The following is an 18,313-nucleotide window of genomic DNA, read 5'->3' as shown; positions in this document are numbered from 1 at the left end:
AATCATACACTAAAATTTAAAAAACGAACCATGCCATGTTTCACAGGAATGATAATTTGTTGCTTTGCATAAAATATTTGCAGAACAATAGTTCATGTGCGTCTTTTTTGACTTATGCGGTCACCGCTTGCGCTTTCTCCATATGAACGTACAAACAAACATTCCACTTATATAAAATTGAGTTTTTTTTAAATGCGAGAAGCGGTCAAGTTTTGACTGGTAAATCAAACGTTCTAAACTATATAATTGTTGGCACCGTGAAAACTGGGTTGGCTCTGCAGCGCCGTATTGCACTGAAAGGGACGCTTGTTTTATGTACACATAGGCAACATCAACCAATACATAAAACTCTTTTGCATTTAATCATTCAAAGAAATTACAGTCTTGCCTTTGCTCCTCCCTCATCACACTTGTCAGTAAAAATAAGAATAAATGTGGGCATATACAACGGCAGCTCAATTAATGCCCTATATAGTATTTGTTGCCTTATCATGTAACATAGCTGTTCTAGCAGCTCTGCAGCTCCGTATTGCACAGATGAAAGGGACGCTTGTTTTATGTACACATAGGCAACCACCAATACATAAAACTCTTTTGCATTTAATCTTTCAAAGAAATTGCCTTCGGTCCCTCACGCTTGTCAGTAGAGCATAATAATAAATGCCGACTTGGAAGTCACACATCAATCAATTTATGACGGCTAAATTCTTGCTTCATCCTGTTTGACCAATACTTGAGGCTTTTTTATTGGACAACGACGAGTCATCGGCCTCTTTATTGAATTTCCCATAAATATCTTGCTTGTAGAATTGCCTGGTCCTGTACACTAGAACAGCTGCGATGGCCGAACCAACGACGCTAATTGCTGCCATTATGAAAAACGTTATCTCAAAGCATGACTTCCCAACACACATTTCATTTGATGCAGCTGGAACATCACTAGATGGCACTTCAAGTTTTGCTTGCTGATCGTAGAAGTATCCTGCTACCCTAACAGAGAATAAGTAAGCCCCTAGAGGGCTGGCACTTGCTCCAATATTATACAAAATTGCAAAATGGCGAAGCCCAAATAGTTCGGAGATGATAGAGAACATGAGAGGCCACTGTGCACCGAAGCACATGCCGATGAGAATGGAGGCCATGTAAAGGGATCCAGGGAGTGCAGAAGCAATGAGGAGATGACCTATGGATGCAACTAACAGGACTAGGCTCAGCAAAAAGGGCCTAGGAATTGAATACTTGTGCAGAAGTATTTCAGAGATGAAGCCTGCCCCAACTCGGCCTAAAAAGTTCCAGATGCTCAGAAGTGAAACAAAAGTGCTTATACTCAGAGAAGAGTATCGCAAGGATTTTCCAATCTGTCCCATGTTGTCAATTGCAGTAATTGTAGATCCCAATCCACATGTTGTTGCCAAGAAAAGTATCCACAAGTCTAAGCTCATTAATGCTTGAGGAATTGTATGGTCTTCACCTCTTTGAGGCCATTTTCCTTTCAATTTCTTCTCATCGTGAGCGCATGGTACTTCATTGCTAGCAGATTTGGATTCTATTGCAAGCACTGGTATGTCGACAGAGACAGAATTGATATCCTTGCGGCAGCTTTCCAGTTCAATCATAGACTTCCCTCGATCTGAGATTGCATCAGTGAACTGATCCCCTTTAACAACATCGTCTGATTTTTTACGCTCTGATCGTATGACTATCAGCAATGGCGAGAAGATTACCAGAATTGTTATTGCAGCAAACAGCTGAATCACAATCTGTGGAAGAACCAACAAGTTTTCCAGCAAAATAAAAACCATAAGCAAGCCAGCCAATATGAGGGCCATGACAAGAAAAATATAAAAATTCTTAGTCTCGTTCTTCTCTTTTGGAGCCTCCATAGGCCTAATGAAAGGCATCAATAGGAGCACTACAGAAGTGGGGAGAGTAGCAGCCAGGATTATGAGAAAACTGGGTTGTTCATCCTTACTGACAGCCCTATAGATTTGAGTGATAATAGCACCACTTAGACCTACAAATCCCTTGAGCAGCCCAATGACGAACCCTCTGCCTCTAGGGAAATTCTTGACACAAGTCACAATTATTCCAGTATTCACGAATGCCATGGAGCTTCCTCCGATGCATTGATACATGTACATCTGCCACACGGCAGGCTTTGCAACTCTGCCAGTGACAGAGAGCCAAATCATGAGATATCCAGTAAGGTTCATCGCCGAACCAATAGTGAGAACCACCCATGGTGGACAGAACTCATTGATGAGACCAGCAATGATGCCTACGTTTGCACCCAAATCCTTAAAAAAAGCCAATGTATCGATCACCTCCTGATCATATCCCAGATTTGTCTTGATAGTTTGGGAATACAAACCAAAAATATAATTCGATCCAGCAAACGAGAGAATAAGGAAGCATGCTACGACCATCATCCATCTACTTTTCAGGCCCTGAATAACATGACCACTAAAAGCTTCCATATCTATATATATAAATAAAATTCTCAATCAACAACTGACACTTTTCACTGGATTTTCATAACATTCTGAAGTAACATATGGTTAAGGGATGGATTGATGGAGAAGACGAGTTGCGGTGAGGAATTTATAGGCAGAAAACTCGGTGAGAGCTAAGACAGCTGTCCAAATTTTGTGTTACAGTGAGTGGTGGGACATGAAATCCAGGAGGTCAGATATTTGGAAATAGCAAATGCAGATTCCTTTCTATCATGTTTCGCGGTAGGGGAGATGGACAACTACACACGTGGTAGTGCTGCACCTCTTGTTACAATAGTGGATCAGATCGTATTATTATTGGTGACAGTGTGCGAATCACTTCTGTCCACTCAAACTATCTGAGTCTATCAAGGAAATGTTCAAGTTGCATCATGTAATTGTTTTGCTGGGAAAATGACAGCTGGATTTTACAAGAAAAAGATATTTCTCCCTCAGGCATCCAAAACTAGTTTCCTTACTGTTTCAGTTGTCAATCACTATTCATCACCGATCACCGCCCATAAGATGGGCCAAAAAATCAAGTCTAAAGAGTTGATAAATTATTTCGGAAAATAATGGAAATTAAGATAAGATTATAATAAAACAAAGTAGAAAGATAAATATTATATTATAAAAAATATATAAATTAAATTAAAATTAATGGAAATTCCAATAAAATTATGATAAAATCAAATAATTTTTTTTAAAATTTGAAAAATTTTAAATGAAAATTCTTAATGATACTAAATCTATTTCTACCCTCCTATAAAGTATAATGTACGTGGACAACCCCTTAAAAAATGTCATCATCTTACTGTAAACAATTAACCCAGCATTCCCCCTCTCCCCACCAAAAAAAACTCGTTTTCTGTTTATTACGCAATCCAAAAGAAAAATATCATACTGTAAACAATTAACCAAGTTCCCACCGCCCCACCAAAATTTGTTTTCTGTTTATGGAAACTTAAAAAAAATAAGTATCATTACACAAGTTGATTAGTTTATTATTTTTGCATATTATAAATTTAAAAAATAGCATGATATCCCATAAATAAAATGAAGGACAATAATTTGATTGCTACATAATATTTGCAGATCAAACCTGCTCACTGCTTCGATTTTGCTGATGCTTTTAATATTATTTTATGATTTATTTTCACTGTTGCTTTGAGTATTATTTTAATACAGTGAAGTTGAACCCTTGTCAAAACTCCCCACTGATTTAATTTTGCTGATGCTTTTAGTACTATTTTATGTTTTACGTTCAATATTTTAATACAATAACTTGAATCCAAATTAGATTAATTAGATTTTGTTTTATCTTCGGGATTGTCTTTTATTTGTTGTTTCTGCAAGTTTTCTCCATGTTTTCCACTTCATTTTCATTGCCACATTTATTAGGTTTGATTGAACCGACATTAAGTGCTTCATTGGCACATTTATTATGTTTGATTGAACCGACATTGAGTGTTTCATTGGCACATTTATTATGTTTGATTAAATCGACATTAAATATGTTTAATATGCACAATTTAGTTTTATTTTTTTTTCAAAAGGTGGAAAAACTTATTAAATTTAGTGGTTAAATCAACAGTGAGGATAGTCATCTCTCTGCGATCTGCAAATGTCGGTTGACGCATTACTGTTATCAAGGAAAACCACCCACCTGGAATAACCCGCTGGTGGTCCCTAACGGAGCAGGGTTTCACTCCTGCTAGATGCCTCCGAGTCTTGAGCCATTAACCTGTTTCCTTACGTCCGGGGAAGACTAGCTCTTAGCCAAGCAGAAGCAGTTTTAGGGCATACTCCAGGCCCGGCACAATTTAGTTTTATATTTGGTAAAAAGCAGTTTTAGGACATACTCCAAACCCAGCACAATTTAGCTTTATATATAAACAACCATATAAATTAAGTTATTTTTGTAAATCTGCCGATGCGTCTACCTTTATTTGAAAAATAATATCGCAACACGAATTGAAATGCATGGAATTTTAAATTAAGTTATTTTTGTAAATTGTCCATGCAATATTGCTCCCGATGCGTCCACCTTTATTCGAAAAATAATATCGCAACACGAATTGAAATGCATGGAATTTTAAATTAAGCTATTTTTGTAAATTGTCCATGCAATATTGCTCCCGATGCGTCCACCTTTATTTGAAAAATAATATCGCAACACGAATTGAAATGCACGGAATTTTCAACGAGTTACAGGATAAGCATGTTAGTGCACTTTATATTCTATATTCTACTCGAGGAGATTGCCCTATCAATTTTTAATATTAAAATCAAAATTTAATCAATTAAATTTTGATTTTAGTTTTATATTAAGATGAGTTGAATTTTTTTTTTTAATAATATTAAATTTATTTTTATTTAATTTAATTTGTAAATTTTTAAAAAATTTAAATTTATATATATATATATATATATAAAATTAAATATGGTATAAAATTTTGTTTTAAAGAATTTTAGTTCATATAAAATATAGATTTATAAGGAGTAGGATAATTCATGATTGATTGTTGTGGTTATTTATTTTATATTTATTGATTTAAAAAATTTCTATATAGTGTAGGAATATTTCGGCGAAAATCACATGGAAAATCATTTGTCGACGCGTTTCGAACCAACTAGTGTGGTTCATCGTCAGGACAAGTTGAAGAACAGATCTAGCGAAGCATGTTAAATAGACCGAGTAGAGCCTCCAACGGCTAGTTTGACCAGCCGCTAATATGACCAAGGGACCAGGATCAAAATACAGTAAGAAAATTAGTTGCAACAGACTACTAAATTAAGGGAGAATGAAAATATAAAAAACTCATAAAATAAATCCACAACCAAATCGAATAAAACAAATGAGATAAATAAGAGTTAAAACGCGCATGGATCAATGGAATAAAACACATACCAATAGTAAAAATAAAAATAAAACAAATAAATAAATAAATTAATTAATAAATTAAAACTTAGTAATGCAAAATAATACTAAAGCTCTAAGAATAATGAAATCAAATAATAAATAAAGGGGGAATAATGACCAAAGGTAAAGAATAAATACCTAAATGAAAATAAATAATAAGAATAGAAATAAAATAATTAAAGTAATAATAATATTAATAATAATAATAATTAATTAATTAATTCAAACTAAAAATTAATAATAAATTAATAAGTGAATAAAAATATAATAAAAATAAAACGAAAAATAATAAAAATAAAACTAAATTGAATAACCAAATGAGGATAAAACAAAACTGAAAGACAAAATAAAAATAATGGTATAAATAAATAAATAAATAAAGATAATAATAAAAATAAATTAAAATAACTAAATTAATAATAATAATAATACAAACAAATAAAGTAATCAAGTAATAAATAAGGGGGAATAAAACCTAACGAAGGACCAAAGGTAAATGAAAATAAATAATAAAAATAAATTAATTAATAAAAAGTAATAATAATAATAAATTAATTAATTAAAACTAAAAATTAATAAGTGAATTAAAATAAAATAATACGAAAAATAAAAATAAAAAGAATAAAATTAAATTGAATAACCAAATGAGGATAAAACAAAACTGAAAGAAAAATAAAAATAATAGTATAAATAAATAAATAAATAAATAAATAAATAAAATAAAAATAATAATAAAAACAAATTAAAATAACTAAATTAATAAAAATTACTAATAATAATAATAATATTAATAATAATAACAAATAAAGTAAGAAAATAAAAGGGAAAAATAGGTGAATGGAATAATGTATACAGTTAAATATAATAAAAATAGCGAGTTAAATAGTAAAATAGAAAAGCAATATAAGTAGAAAAAAGCTATACTGAGGTCCATAAATAAAATAGGAGAGGCGAAATAATGACGATAACATAAAAAGGAGAACAATATAAAAACCAACGAGGACGGAAACCACTAGGAGGAGAGGGCAGGGACCCAACACCTGCTGACTTTCCAACCATCATCCCTATTGAGATTACTAGGTCTCTTTTCAATCTCTAGCGCTTCCCTGAATTTACGATGATGGAAATGCGGAATCTTAGCAATAACACTCGCTTCTTCAATACAAATATGATGACTGGTTTTCTCCGCATGCTCAGCCAAAGCGGAAGACTTAAATCTCCTATGCCTCAGATCCGCAGCGTGCTCACTAATCCTCTGATTAATGGAACGACCAGTCTCCCCAATATAGGGGGTCCCGCACGAACAGGGGATCAAATAAACACCTTTCATATCCTTAGGGTTGATGGGATCCTTCACCGATCTAAGAGACGAACGGATGGTGTTCAGGGGCCTGAAGGATACCGGGATACTATGTCTTCTGAGAATCCTACTAATTCTATCCCTGGTCCCTTGAACATAAGGAAGAAGGACACCAGGAACACGATCTCTTGGCTCTCTTTTCACCAGAGAATTCTTGGAAGCTTTAAGGAAAGCCCTATGACCCAGGTATCTACTGTAACCATTCTCCACAAAGACATCCAGCAGATGGGATTTTTCTTTCTCAAAGCTCTTCTTGTCCGAGATCCTCAGGGCCCGAGTAGCAAGGGTACTAAGAACCCCCATCTTCTGAGCTGGGAAATGGTGGGAACTGGCATGAAGATACTGCTCCGTATGAGTTTTCTTTCGAAAAACTTGATGGGCCAGGGAGCCATCCTCATTCCTAGAAATAAGAATATCAAGGAAAGGAAGGCATCCATCAACTTCCTGTTCCTTAGTGAACTTAATGGCTGAGGACTGCTTGTTAAGATGATCAAAGAAGAGATCAAGCTCATCCTGGCCATGAGACCAAATGACATTGGTGTCATCCACAAACCTCTTCCATAGCTTAGGAAGGAGTCGGGAAGAGTTCAAAGCTTTGGACTCAAAATCTTCCATAAACAGATTAGCCACAACAGGGGAAAGGGGGGATCCCATAGCAACCCCACATGTTTGCTCAAAGAACTCCCCTTCAAAACTGAAAAAGGTTGAAGTGAGACAGATCTCAACCAACCTAGCTGTGTCAGGATCCGTTAGGCGGTTGATGGTTGGAAAGTCAGCAGGTGTTGGGTCCCTGCCCTCTCCTCCTAGTGGTTTCCGTCCTCATTGGTTTTTATATTGTTCTCCTTTTTATGTTATCGTCATTATTTCGCCTCTCCTATTTTATTTATGGACCTCAGTATAGCTTTTTTCTACTTATATTGTTTTTCTATTTTACTATTTAACTCGCTATTTTTATTATATTTAACTGTATACATTATTCCATTCACCTATTTTTCCCTTTTATTTTCTTACTTTATTTGTTATTATTATTAATATTATTATTATTATTAGTAATTTTTATTAATTTAGTTATTTTAATTTGTTTTTATTATTATTTTTATTTTATTTATTTATTTATTTATACTATTATTTTTATTTTTCTTTCAGTTTTGTTTTATCCTCATTTGGTTATTCAATTTAATTTTATTCTTTTTATTTTTATTTTTCGTATTATTTTATTTTAATTCACTTATTAATTTTTAGTTTTAATTAATTAATTTATTATTATTATTACTTTTTATTAATTAATTTATTTTTATTATTTATTTTCATTTACCTTTGGTCATTCGTTAGGTTTTATTCCCCCTTTATTTATTACTTGATTACTTTATTTGTTTGTATTATTATTATTATTATTATTATTATTATTATTAATTTAGTTATTTTAATTTATTTTTATTATTATCTTTATTTATTTATTTATTTATACCATTATTTTTATTTTGTCTTTCAGTTTTGTTTTATCCTCATTTGGTTATTCAATTTAGTTTTATTTTTATTATTTTTCGTTTTATTTTTATTATATTTTTATTCACTTATTAATTTATTATTAATTTTTAGTTTGAATTAATTAATTAATTATTATTATTATTAATATTATTATTACTTTAATTATTTTATTTCTATTCTTATTATTTATTTTCATTTAGGTATTTATTCTTTACCTTTGGTCATTATTCCCCCTTTATTTATTATTTGATTTCATTATTCTTAGAGCTTTAGTATTATTTTGCATTACTAAGTTTTAATTTATTAATTAATTAATTTATTTATTTGTTTTATTTTTATTTTTACTATTGGTATGTGTTTTATTCCATTGATCCATGCGCGTTTTAACTCTTATTTATCTCATTTGTTTTATTCGATTTGGTTGTGGATTTATTTTATGAGTTTTTTATATTTTCATTCTCCCTTAATTTAGTAGTCTGTTGCAACTAATTTTCTTACTGTATTTTGATCCTGGTCCCTTGGTCATATTAGCGGCTGGTCAAACTAGCCGTTGGAGGCTCTACTCGGTCTATTTAACATTTTCTTACTGTATTTTGATCCTGGTCCCTTGGTCATATTAGCGGCTGGTCAAACTAGCCGTTGGAGGCTCTACTCGGTCTATTTAACATGCTTCGCTAGATCTGTTCTTCAACTTGTCCTGACGATGAACCACACTAGTTGGTTCGAAACGCGTCGACAAATGATTTTCCATGTGATTTTCGCCGAAATCTTTCTCTAACATAATATGGATCACAGAAGCCTAAACTCTATTAGTGTAGGAATAATTTATGATGGATTGTAGTGGTTAGGTAAAAAATTTATGATTTTAGTGAATAAAAGATCAATTTTAATTGTAAAAAACAATAAAATTTGTGATTAAGGTAAATAGAGACCAATGTAGTGGTTGATCTATATATGCTTAGTATAATTTTTTTTATTATGTTTTTTATATGGCAAGTTTTTAAAGATCATTATGGTTGGAGTTGGAAAATAGGTTTATGGATGTGTTTATGCTTTGTGTTCGAACTATGTATCTTTTTATTGATTAATAGAAATGTTTTTTTTTTTTTTTGTGGTTTAGGGACACCTTTGGTTAACAGGTGGTCGCTAAAATCTGAGCTGATAGACCCCGAAGGGAATCTAGCCCCTAGCCCCGGGGCCCACTAGCAAGGGAAGGCCTAACCCCAAGGGCCCCTAGCCCCGGGGCCCACTAGCAAGGGAAGGCCTAACCCCAAGGGCTTCGGGCAGAATGGACAATGTGACCTCCCAAACGGCGAGGCATTGATTTTGACCAACTGAGCTAACCCTTGGAACTATAGAAATGTTTTTTTTTTTAAAGGAGAAAGAAAATTATTTAAAAAAAAAATCATATGCATTTTTTATGTAAGTAATATATGAATTTTTATGTAAAAGTATTGTATAATAAATATCGTTATAGTTAAATTAGTAAATATTTTGATTTTTATAAATATAATTTTTATAATTTTATCTTAATTATAATATATATTTTTATTTTTTAATACGGTAGGATTATATTTTTATCATATTTAATTTTTCATTCTGATCAGAAATAGCATAAAATTTGAAGCTGTAAAACTTTAAACTTAAAATTTTAAATTTAAATAATATAAAATATAAAATTAAATATATTTCAACCTCACAATCTCTTTATATATATATAGATATATTATCTATATATATAAATATTTATTTATTTTTCAACGTCACGATCTCTTTATTTGAATCTATCTATATAAATATTTATTTATTTTTCAACGTCACGATCTCTTTATTTGAATCTTGAATATAGAGAATATAAAATTGAATATCTAACAAAATTTCAACGTCTAGATACCTTTATATATTCGAATAACATTTTCGAATAATAAAAATCCCAATCCATCCAAAATTATAGATGAAATTTTCTACCAATAGAGAAACGTAGCATAAACAAAGACCCATAGAGACGCGTTGATAAAGTAACGAACAAAGACGGAGAGACAAATTTCACGCGTTTTTGACTTATCTGATAAAAATGAAAATTTCTACAAATAGAGAAATAACTAAAGACACATAGAGAGACGCGTTGATAAAGTAACGAGCAAAGACGGAGAGACAAATTTGACTTGCAAAAATGAGAAGGAATCCGTGACCGACAAACTTACTCCAGTGACGGAAAGGAGGGGCTAAGAGCGAGTATGAAGATTCAGGACTCATCGGGGATCGCGACTCGCAAGAAACAAGAAAGATTCAGGACTCATCGGGGATCGCGACTCGCAAGAAACAAGAATAAGGTAAAGCATTGGGAGTTGTCCACTGAGGTGGAGGAATTTTTTGGACAGTCAAATGTGGTTGAAATCTGGGTAAAAAATTTTCAAAAAATCTTGTAGAGACAATGTTTGAATCGTGTTTTTGATGGTGGAAATGGATTCAGCACCATCAAAAACGTCTAGAACACTTAAAATTTTGAAGTTTAACAACTATAACTTGGATTTACAAAAATCCTTGCCCGATTTTCTCTAAATATGATCGAAATTTCAATAACTTTCCAGCCAATTCCTCCGGCTTTGTAGAACAATAATGTGAGTCATCCCGTGGATGTTCAGCGATAAAGCGAGAACACGGGATATCTTTATTTCATGTTTATGATATATATTAATATAGACATAGATTAGGGAATAATTTGAGTTTTATTTTTATTTTTTAAATGTAGTAAAAGTTAAATTTAAGAAGAGAGTTACATTAATATAAATGTTTTAGAACAATAATAATAATGTATTAACAATTGATTTACATTTGTGGTTATATAGAAACTAAGATTTTATGGAAAATAGTTTGATGATTGGTTTTTTTTGCTTAACTCAGAATTTCTATTTCACAATAAAATTATTTTATTCAACAACATTATATACTTCAAAAACTTAAAAAAGTATGCAGTTCTGCATAAAATGCTTAACTATTTTAGGTCTATGGAAAACCACACAACCTTGTTTGTAATGCCAATGCACATTATCATATTCCTTAATCTTAAATTACTAAGCAAAGCAAATAGGTTTTTTTAGACTTAAAATGATAGTAAAATGCTTAAGCCTTACATAAATTAACACCTTCTAATCAATCACACACTTTATAGAAAATTTAAGAAAACTAGCAAAAAGATAAGTTTAGTCATATTAATCACTTTTCAAAATAAAATTCTTAAAATAAATATATAATCCTCAAGCTTTTTTCAAAAATTAGGAAGTCTTAAAACATTTAAAAAAAAAAAAAAAAATACTACATGCAACAGTAAAAAATCAATTACATTTACAAGTATAACCCATTGTTGACATCTAATCCTCTGCGATTGGGTGAATTTGTGTGAATAGTTAAATTAGGAATGTGAACAGTCATCAGGAGATGAACTGAGTAGTCACATCCTTTGTATATAACAACAACCTACCTATGGAATAATCAGACGAATCAGTTTTTTCTGCCAAACTGGAGTTACTCCTAGCTTGACATGCTATCAGAGCCAGCTCCTTTTTTAGCTCTTGTGCCTTGTAACTCCCTTGTCTGACTAAGTACCTGCGCTCTGCTCCATATTCCATTACCTGCGCCCTACTCCATACAGTACGCTGCCCATATATTCGTTGGTGTCAGTTGCCTGACATTTTCTGTCAAGCCTATCTACTCCATTGACTGCTGCTACGTTACTCTACTGAGTTTGGCTCCCATACGCTCATACGCTGCTATGTCCACCTCGACCCTGCTGCAACTCCATGTGTTGTGTCTCCTTGACTGTTCAAAACTGTGCAGAGGTCTTGTGTTTTAACCATCGCTTGTACTATGGTTGTTTTGAAACGATGTCACATTGTTTTGAAACGCTGACTTTAGAAACGCTGCAATTGCATAATCTTTCTGGGGTCGCCTTAGATGTTAATAAATATTTCGAGAGTCCCCTCGTTTAACGAACTTCTGTTTTTACCTGTGTAAAGAACCGTTGTATTTTTCGATTCCTGCTACTATCGTTGTTCCCTTTCCATAATCCTTCTGCTTGGAGACTTGTGTTTGAATGCCATTGTTGTGTGGCTAAACGAGATAAGGCGCATCCAAAGAGGCCGAGCTCCAGACAGAAGAAGCACTGCCACTGCACAATCCTAAGAGACCACGCACCGCTGCTCCTCACCCGTGAAAAATCACCATGCCTGCGTGCTTCATTGTATGGTAATATGTAATATTTTATAATGGGCATATATTACATTAAAACGTTGAAGTGAAATACATTTAAAGCGTTGAAGTAATATGTAGTATTTTGTAATGGGCGTATATTACATTAAAACGTTGAAGTGAAATATATTTAAAGCGTTGAAGTAATATGTAGTATTTTGTAATGGGCGTTGAAGTGAAATGTAATGGGCGTATATTACATTAAAACGTTGAAGTGAAATGTAATGGGCATATATTACATTTAAAGCGTGGAAGTGATATGTAATATATAAATATATTACATTTTAAAACATTGAAGTGATATGTACATAATATTTCAATGAAATGTTGATGATTTTATCAAACATTGGAGGGATTTGAAGAAAATAAAGTGCATAAAGTTGTAGCGTAAGAAAGACATTTGAAATCTTTTGAGAATGTCCTTTTGAGTACAATTTCACTGTATATCAGCAGAAGTATTTCTTTTTCTATCAGCAGAAGTATTTTTTTTTACAGAATGCATTCAATCATCTCTATGGTAGGAATAGTTCTCACTGGCAAGGAGAACTATCCTGAATGGTCCCCGATGATAAAAAACACCCTCATCTTCAATGAGTTGTGGAAATGAGTGTGTGTCGGAGAAGGAGACAATGACCCAGTACAACCTACATCAGACAAAGAGCTCGTCATTTGGGAAAACAAGAACAACAATGCCTATGCATTAATCACAGCATCTGTAAATGAAGAGGTGAGTCGCCATATTTCATCATATTCAACTGCCTTTGAAGCTTTACAAAAGCTGAAAGAACTCTATGACTCACATTCTGCACTTGAAGTTGTTCAGCTCATGATTAAACTCTTCACTCTTGAACTGAAAAATAATGATCCTCTTGCTCTTGCATCTGAAGTAAAGTCTACAATGCATGATATCAAATCCACTAAGGTTGAGCTCGATATCCCTCTTATTGCTTTTCTCAAGGCACTCTATCCTACCTACTCCAATTATCTCGAGTCTTTACAAGCAAATGGAAATCTTAAAGATATAACCTTTGACTCTCTTGTGAAAAAGTTTGCTGAAAGAGAGAAAGCCTTTGGAAAGAAGATAGCCCCTGAATCTTCTGAAGAGACTGTGTGCCTTGCTCATAAAGAAAAGCATCTTGCTCAAGATTCTACAAGAGGAAGAGGTGGATGAAGAGGAAGAGGAAGATACTTCAGAGGGAGGTGGGCAAACATTCTCAAGGAGAAAAGGCAGATCTGCATTGCATTCGCTACAAACGAAATGGATCACATGATGCTTCTACATGCAAGCTACCATGGGACAAAATTGAGCAGAAAAGAAACCAGCAGAAAGGTAAAACTGATGATATAGACAAAGGTAAAGCACCTGAATCCGCTCACTATATTGAGGCACAATGTAACATTGGAGTAAATGAAGATTTGTTTAATGATTCACTTGCTTCTTCGAAAAATGATTGATTGCTTGATTCAGGAGCAACCTGTCATATGACTCATAGAAAAGATTTTTTTGAAGATTTCACTGACAATGTTGATGGAGCAGTATACTTTGCAGATCAGTCAAAAATCAAGCCATCAGGGCTTGGCACAATCAGGCTTAAACTGCCTGGTCTTCCAGACTTTCTTCTGGATCATGTTCTATATCTCCCACAGCTCAAAAGAAACTTGTTGTCCTTGGTCCACATCCGCCAGCAAGGTCACTCCATTCATATGTTTGATGGCAAGCTTGAGGTAAGAAAAGCATTTGACCACTCACTTGTCATGAGGGGAATAGAAGAAGAAAGGCTTCTCAAACTACAACCTCTGCTCATGCACAACATTTCTCATATATTTCTCATCATGAAGAAAGTACACTTCCATCAAGTTTATTATGGCATGCTAGATTTGGACATTTAAACTATGACAGTCTCCGCTTATTGAAGAAAAATGGTGTTGTTGGTTTGCCTACAATTCCTAGGAAACATAAGCAATGTGATGCTTGCATTCTAGGAAAGCATAGCAAACAGTCTTTTCATGATTCACATTCAAGAGCACATAGGAAGCTTGAACTCATTCATTCAGATTTATGTGGTCCAATGCCTGTTCCTTCTGCAAATGAAAATAAATATATCATGACATTTATTGATGATTACACCAGAATGTGTTGGGTTTATTTATTGAAGAACAAATCTGATGCCTTTCAAACATTCAAGAATTTTCATAAATGGATTGAAAATGATGCACAATCTCATATTGGGTCTATTCGCACTGATAATGGAAAAGAATATACATCAAATGAATTTGAAAACTATCTTCGCCAACATGGGATCAAACATCAAACAACTGTGCCTTATAATCCCCAACAGAATGGTGTAGCTGAAAGAATGAATAGAACAATCTTGAATATGGTACGATCCATGCTTTTCTTCAAAAATGTAAATATAATGTTTTGGGTTGATGTTGTTCTATGTGCTGCATATATAAAGAATAGATGTCCATCTAATGCTATAAGAAACAAGACTCCTTATGAATTGTGGTATGGACATGTTCCTTTGGTAAAACATCTCAGGATCTTTGGTTCCACCTATTATGCTTTGATACCAAAGGTACATAGAAACAAACTTGGTGCTAGAAGTCATAAGTGTATCTTCCTGGGGTATTCAAACACCTCCAAAGCATACCATCTCTATGATGAAGTAAATAAAAATTTTGTTGTATCTAAAGATGTAATTTTTCTTGAATCATCCAAATCTGAAAATGTTGTTGAGCGGCAACTTGATCGCTTGGATAGATTCACAAAAACGAAATCATTTCAAGAGTTTGATAATCAGATTCCACATCTTGAAGGCGGGATTCCTATACTAGAACAACATGTGGAATATTCTTCTGAAGAACAATATCCTCTGCATGAAACTCCAACAACGGATGATGCTTTAAGTGATGTAATTGATAGAATTGGGAGACTCAATCTCGATTCAGTCCCAACTCAATCAACAGAGCAGCCTGGACCATCTCAGAAAGGTCCCCCAAAGTGGCTGACAAAGACACTTGAAAGTGTTCATCCTGATGAAATTGGAAAAACAGGAACCAGAAATTCAAACCGACAAAATGGAGGTGATGTAGATGACTCTAATTCACTTGTTGATATGGATGTTACTTATGATTGTGAATTGAACTTGTCTACAGATTTTGAACCAACTTCCTTCAAAGAAGCTGCTTCTCATGATGAATGGAAAGAAGCGATGCAAAAGGAGTATGATGCCCTCATAAAGAATGGCACTTGGAAGCTGGTTGATCCTCCATTTGAAACCAAACCAATTGGCTGCAAGTGGGTCTACAAGAACAAGTACAAAGCTGATGGCTCACTTGACAAGCACAAAGCTAGGCTTGTGGCAAAAGGTTTTGCACAGAAGGAAGGGGTCGATTATGAGGAAACTTTTGCCCCCACAACAAAATGGGCCACCATCCGGACGCTCTTTGCACTAGCAGCTCAGAACGGTTGGAAAGTCCATCAAATGGATGTAAAAACTACATTCTTGAATGGAGATCTAAAAGAGAATGTTTTTATGTCCTAGCCTGAAGGATTTGCTGTGAAAGGACATGAACATAAAGTATGTAAACTTGTGAAGTCCTTGTATGGCCTCAAACAAACACCGCGAGCCTCGTATGAAAAACTAACTGAGCATCTTCTGAAACTCAACTTCAATCATTTTGATCTTGATGATGCAACTTTATTTGTCAAGAAAGTTGGGAAAACAGTTGTGTATCTTGTGGTATATGTAGATGATCTTTTAATGCCAAGGAACAATGAAAGCTACATTGCATCCATAAAGAAGGAATTGGGGAAAAGTTTTGAAATGACTGATTTGGGCTATGTTCATTACTATCTTGGCATTGAAGTAACCCAACATCCAAAATACATATTTCTTTCTCAAAAGAAATACATTGGAGATTTGTTAAACAGATTTGGCATGACAGAGTGCAATCCTCTTTCTACTCCAATGGAACAAAACTTAAAGCTCACATCTATTGAAGGAAAGGAATTTGAGGATGCAACAAAGTATATACAGCTTGTAGGAAGTCTCATCTACCTCACTACTACCAGACCAGACATTTCATTTACTGTTGGAATCCTCTCCAGGTTCATGCAAAAGCCTTGTGAGGGACATTGGTATGCTGCAAAAAGAGTTCTAAGGTACTTGAAGGGAACTTAAGACCTTGGAATCAAGTATACACAGGTGGACGACTTCAGCTTGATTGGATACTCTGATTCAGACTTCGATGGAGACAAAGAAACTGGGGTATCTACTTCAGGATATGCTATGAGTCTTGGATCAGGAGCTGTCTCCTGGAGATCACGCAAACAATCAGTTCCAGCAGATTCCACAACAGAAGCAGAATACGTGGCAGCAGCTGAAGCAACGAAAGAAATTGTGTGGCTCAGGAAAATTCTTGAGGATTTGCAGGTAAAACAAGTACAATCAACTCCACTCATGATTGATAACACCTCTGAAATAAAGTTGGCCAAGAATCCAAAGTTCCATGATCGAACAAAGCATATCAATACTAAATATCATCTGATTCGACATCATGTTGAGGCCAAAACAATCCATCTCCATCATTGTTCCACAAATGAGCAAATTGCAGACATCTTCACCAAAGCACTTGGAAAGGAAAAGCTTGAACGATTCAGAATGATGCTTGGACTCACCAACATCCCTTCATATTAAGGGGGGAATGTTGACACCTAATCTTCATGATTGGGGAATTTGTAAATAAATAAATCAGGAATGTGAACAGTCATCGAGAGATGAACTGAACAATCACTCCTAATGTATATAACAACAACCTACCTATGGAATAATCAGACGAATCAGTTTTTTCTGCCAAACTGAAGTTACTCCTGGCCTGACAATCATCATGGTTTTTCATAAACATGAACAAATTGCATTCATCATTTCTCATTTATATATATAAAAAAAAAATGGACCCGTCACAGATTAAACACTAGTGTTCACAAGATATCATGTTGTTTCACTCATTTAAATCATCATAAGATGAGCTGGACAATTCATAGTGCTATGAAAATGTTGCATAAACATCAAAAACAACAAAAAGGAAAAAGAAACGTGCAGTTAAAATACAACGAATATGAAATTGGAATTTAAAAATACGTCTATCAATTAAGAATCATTTCAGTTGTCTACCACTCCATTTCGTTGGACTCGACTATAACTGCAGGTACATAGTTACAAACTACACCCCTTGTTTGCCCAAATAAAACGTTGGTTGTTCAACAGAGTCCATGAGCCGTTCAACTATGGGAAAAACCTCTCATACCCCATTCCAAAAATTTATAGTTATTTTAATTTACAGCAGAAATATTTGCATGAGTTAATGGCAGTGTAGAAGGTCAATGCTCCAGTGTATTTCGTGGCATGTGCTTAAATCTAACAATATATATGTTTACTAATACCTGCGGGTTTTGGTGTAATGGCAATCGTGACTCCAACAAGTGGTATCAGGGCCAGAGGTCTCCAGTTCGAAACACATTAGGCTCGCGTTAACGCTCCAGTGTGTTTCGTGGCATGTGCTTAAATCTAGCGATATATTTGTTTACTAATACCTGCGGGTTTTGGTGTAATGGCAATCGTGACTCCAACAAGTGGTATCAGAGCCAGAGGTCTCCAGTTCAAAACACATTGGGCTCGCGTTGGGGGGAGATTGTTCACTCCCCATTAATGGCGGTGTAGAAGCTCAACGCTCCAGTGTGTTTCGTGACATATACTTAAATCTAGTGATGTGTCTATTTACTAACACCCGTGAATT

At 34.1% G+C, this 18,313-nt stretch overlaps 1 protein-coding gene across 1 annotated transcript; it reads right to left on the bottom strand.

The window, feature by feature from the left end:
• Positions 1-214: 214 nt before the first annotated feature.
• Positions 215-2,525, bottom strand: LOC149267053 (protein NUCLEAR FUSION DEFECTIVE 4-like). The gene has a single exon (XM_089431364.1). It carries the CDS (start codon positions 2,475-2,477, stop codon positions 714-716), a length of 1,764 nt encoding a protein of 587 aa, XP_089287490.1. The 5' UTR covers positions 2,478-2,525; the 3' UTR covers positions 215-713.
• Between the last annotated feature and the right edge of the window lie 15,788 nt (positions 2,526-18,313).

This window comes from Pinus tabuliformis, chromosome 6, assembly GCF_031772625.1.
Source record: "Pinus tabuliformis cultivar Carrire ecotype Pingquan chromosome 6, CPIR1, whole genome shotgun sequence".
Taxonomy (NCBI): domain Eukaryota; kingdom Viridiplantae; phylum Streptophyta; class Pinopsida; order Pinales; family Pinaceae; genus Pinus; species Pinus tabuliformis.
Note: the sequence above shows the minus strand (reverse complement) of the source record. Positions and strands in the feature narration are given on the sequence as shown.

Bases quoted from the DNA above. Each gene is read 5' to 3' on its own strand.
- LOC149267053 (XM_089431364.1), bottom strand. From the start codon at position 2,477: ATGGAAGCTTTTAGTGGTCATGTTATTCAGGGCCTGAAAAGTAGATGG.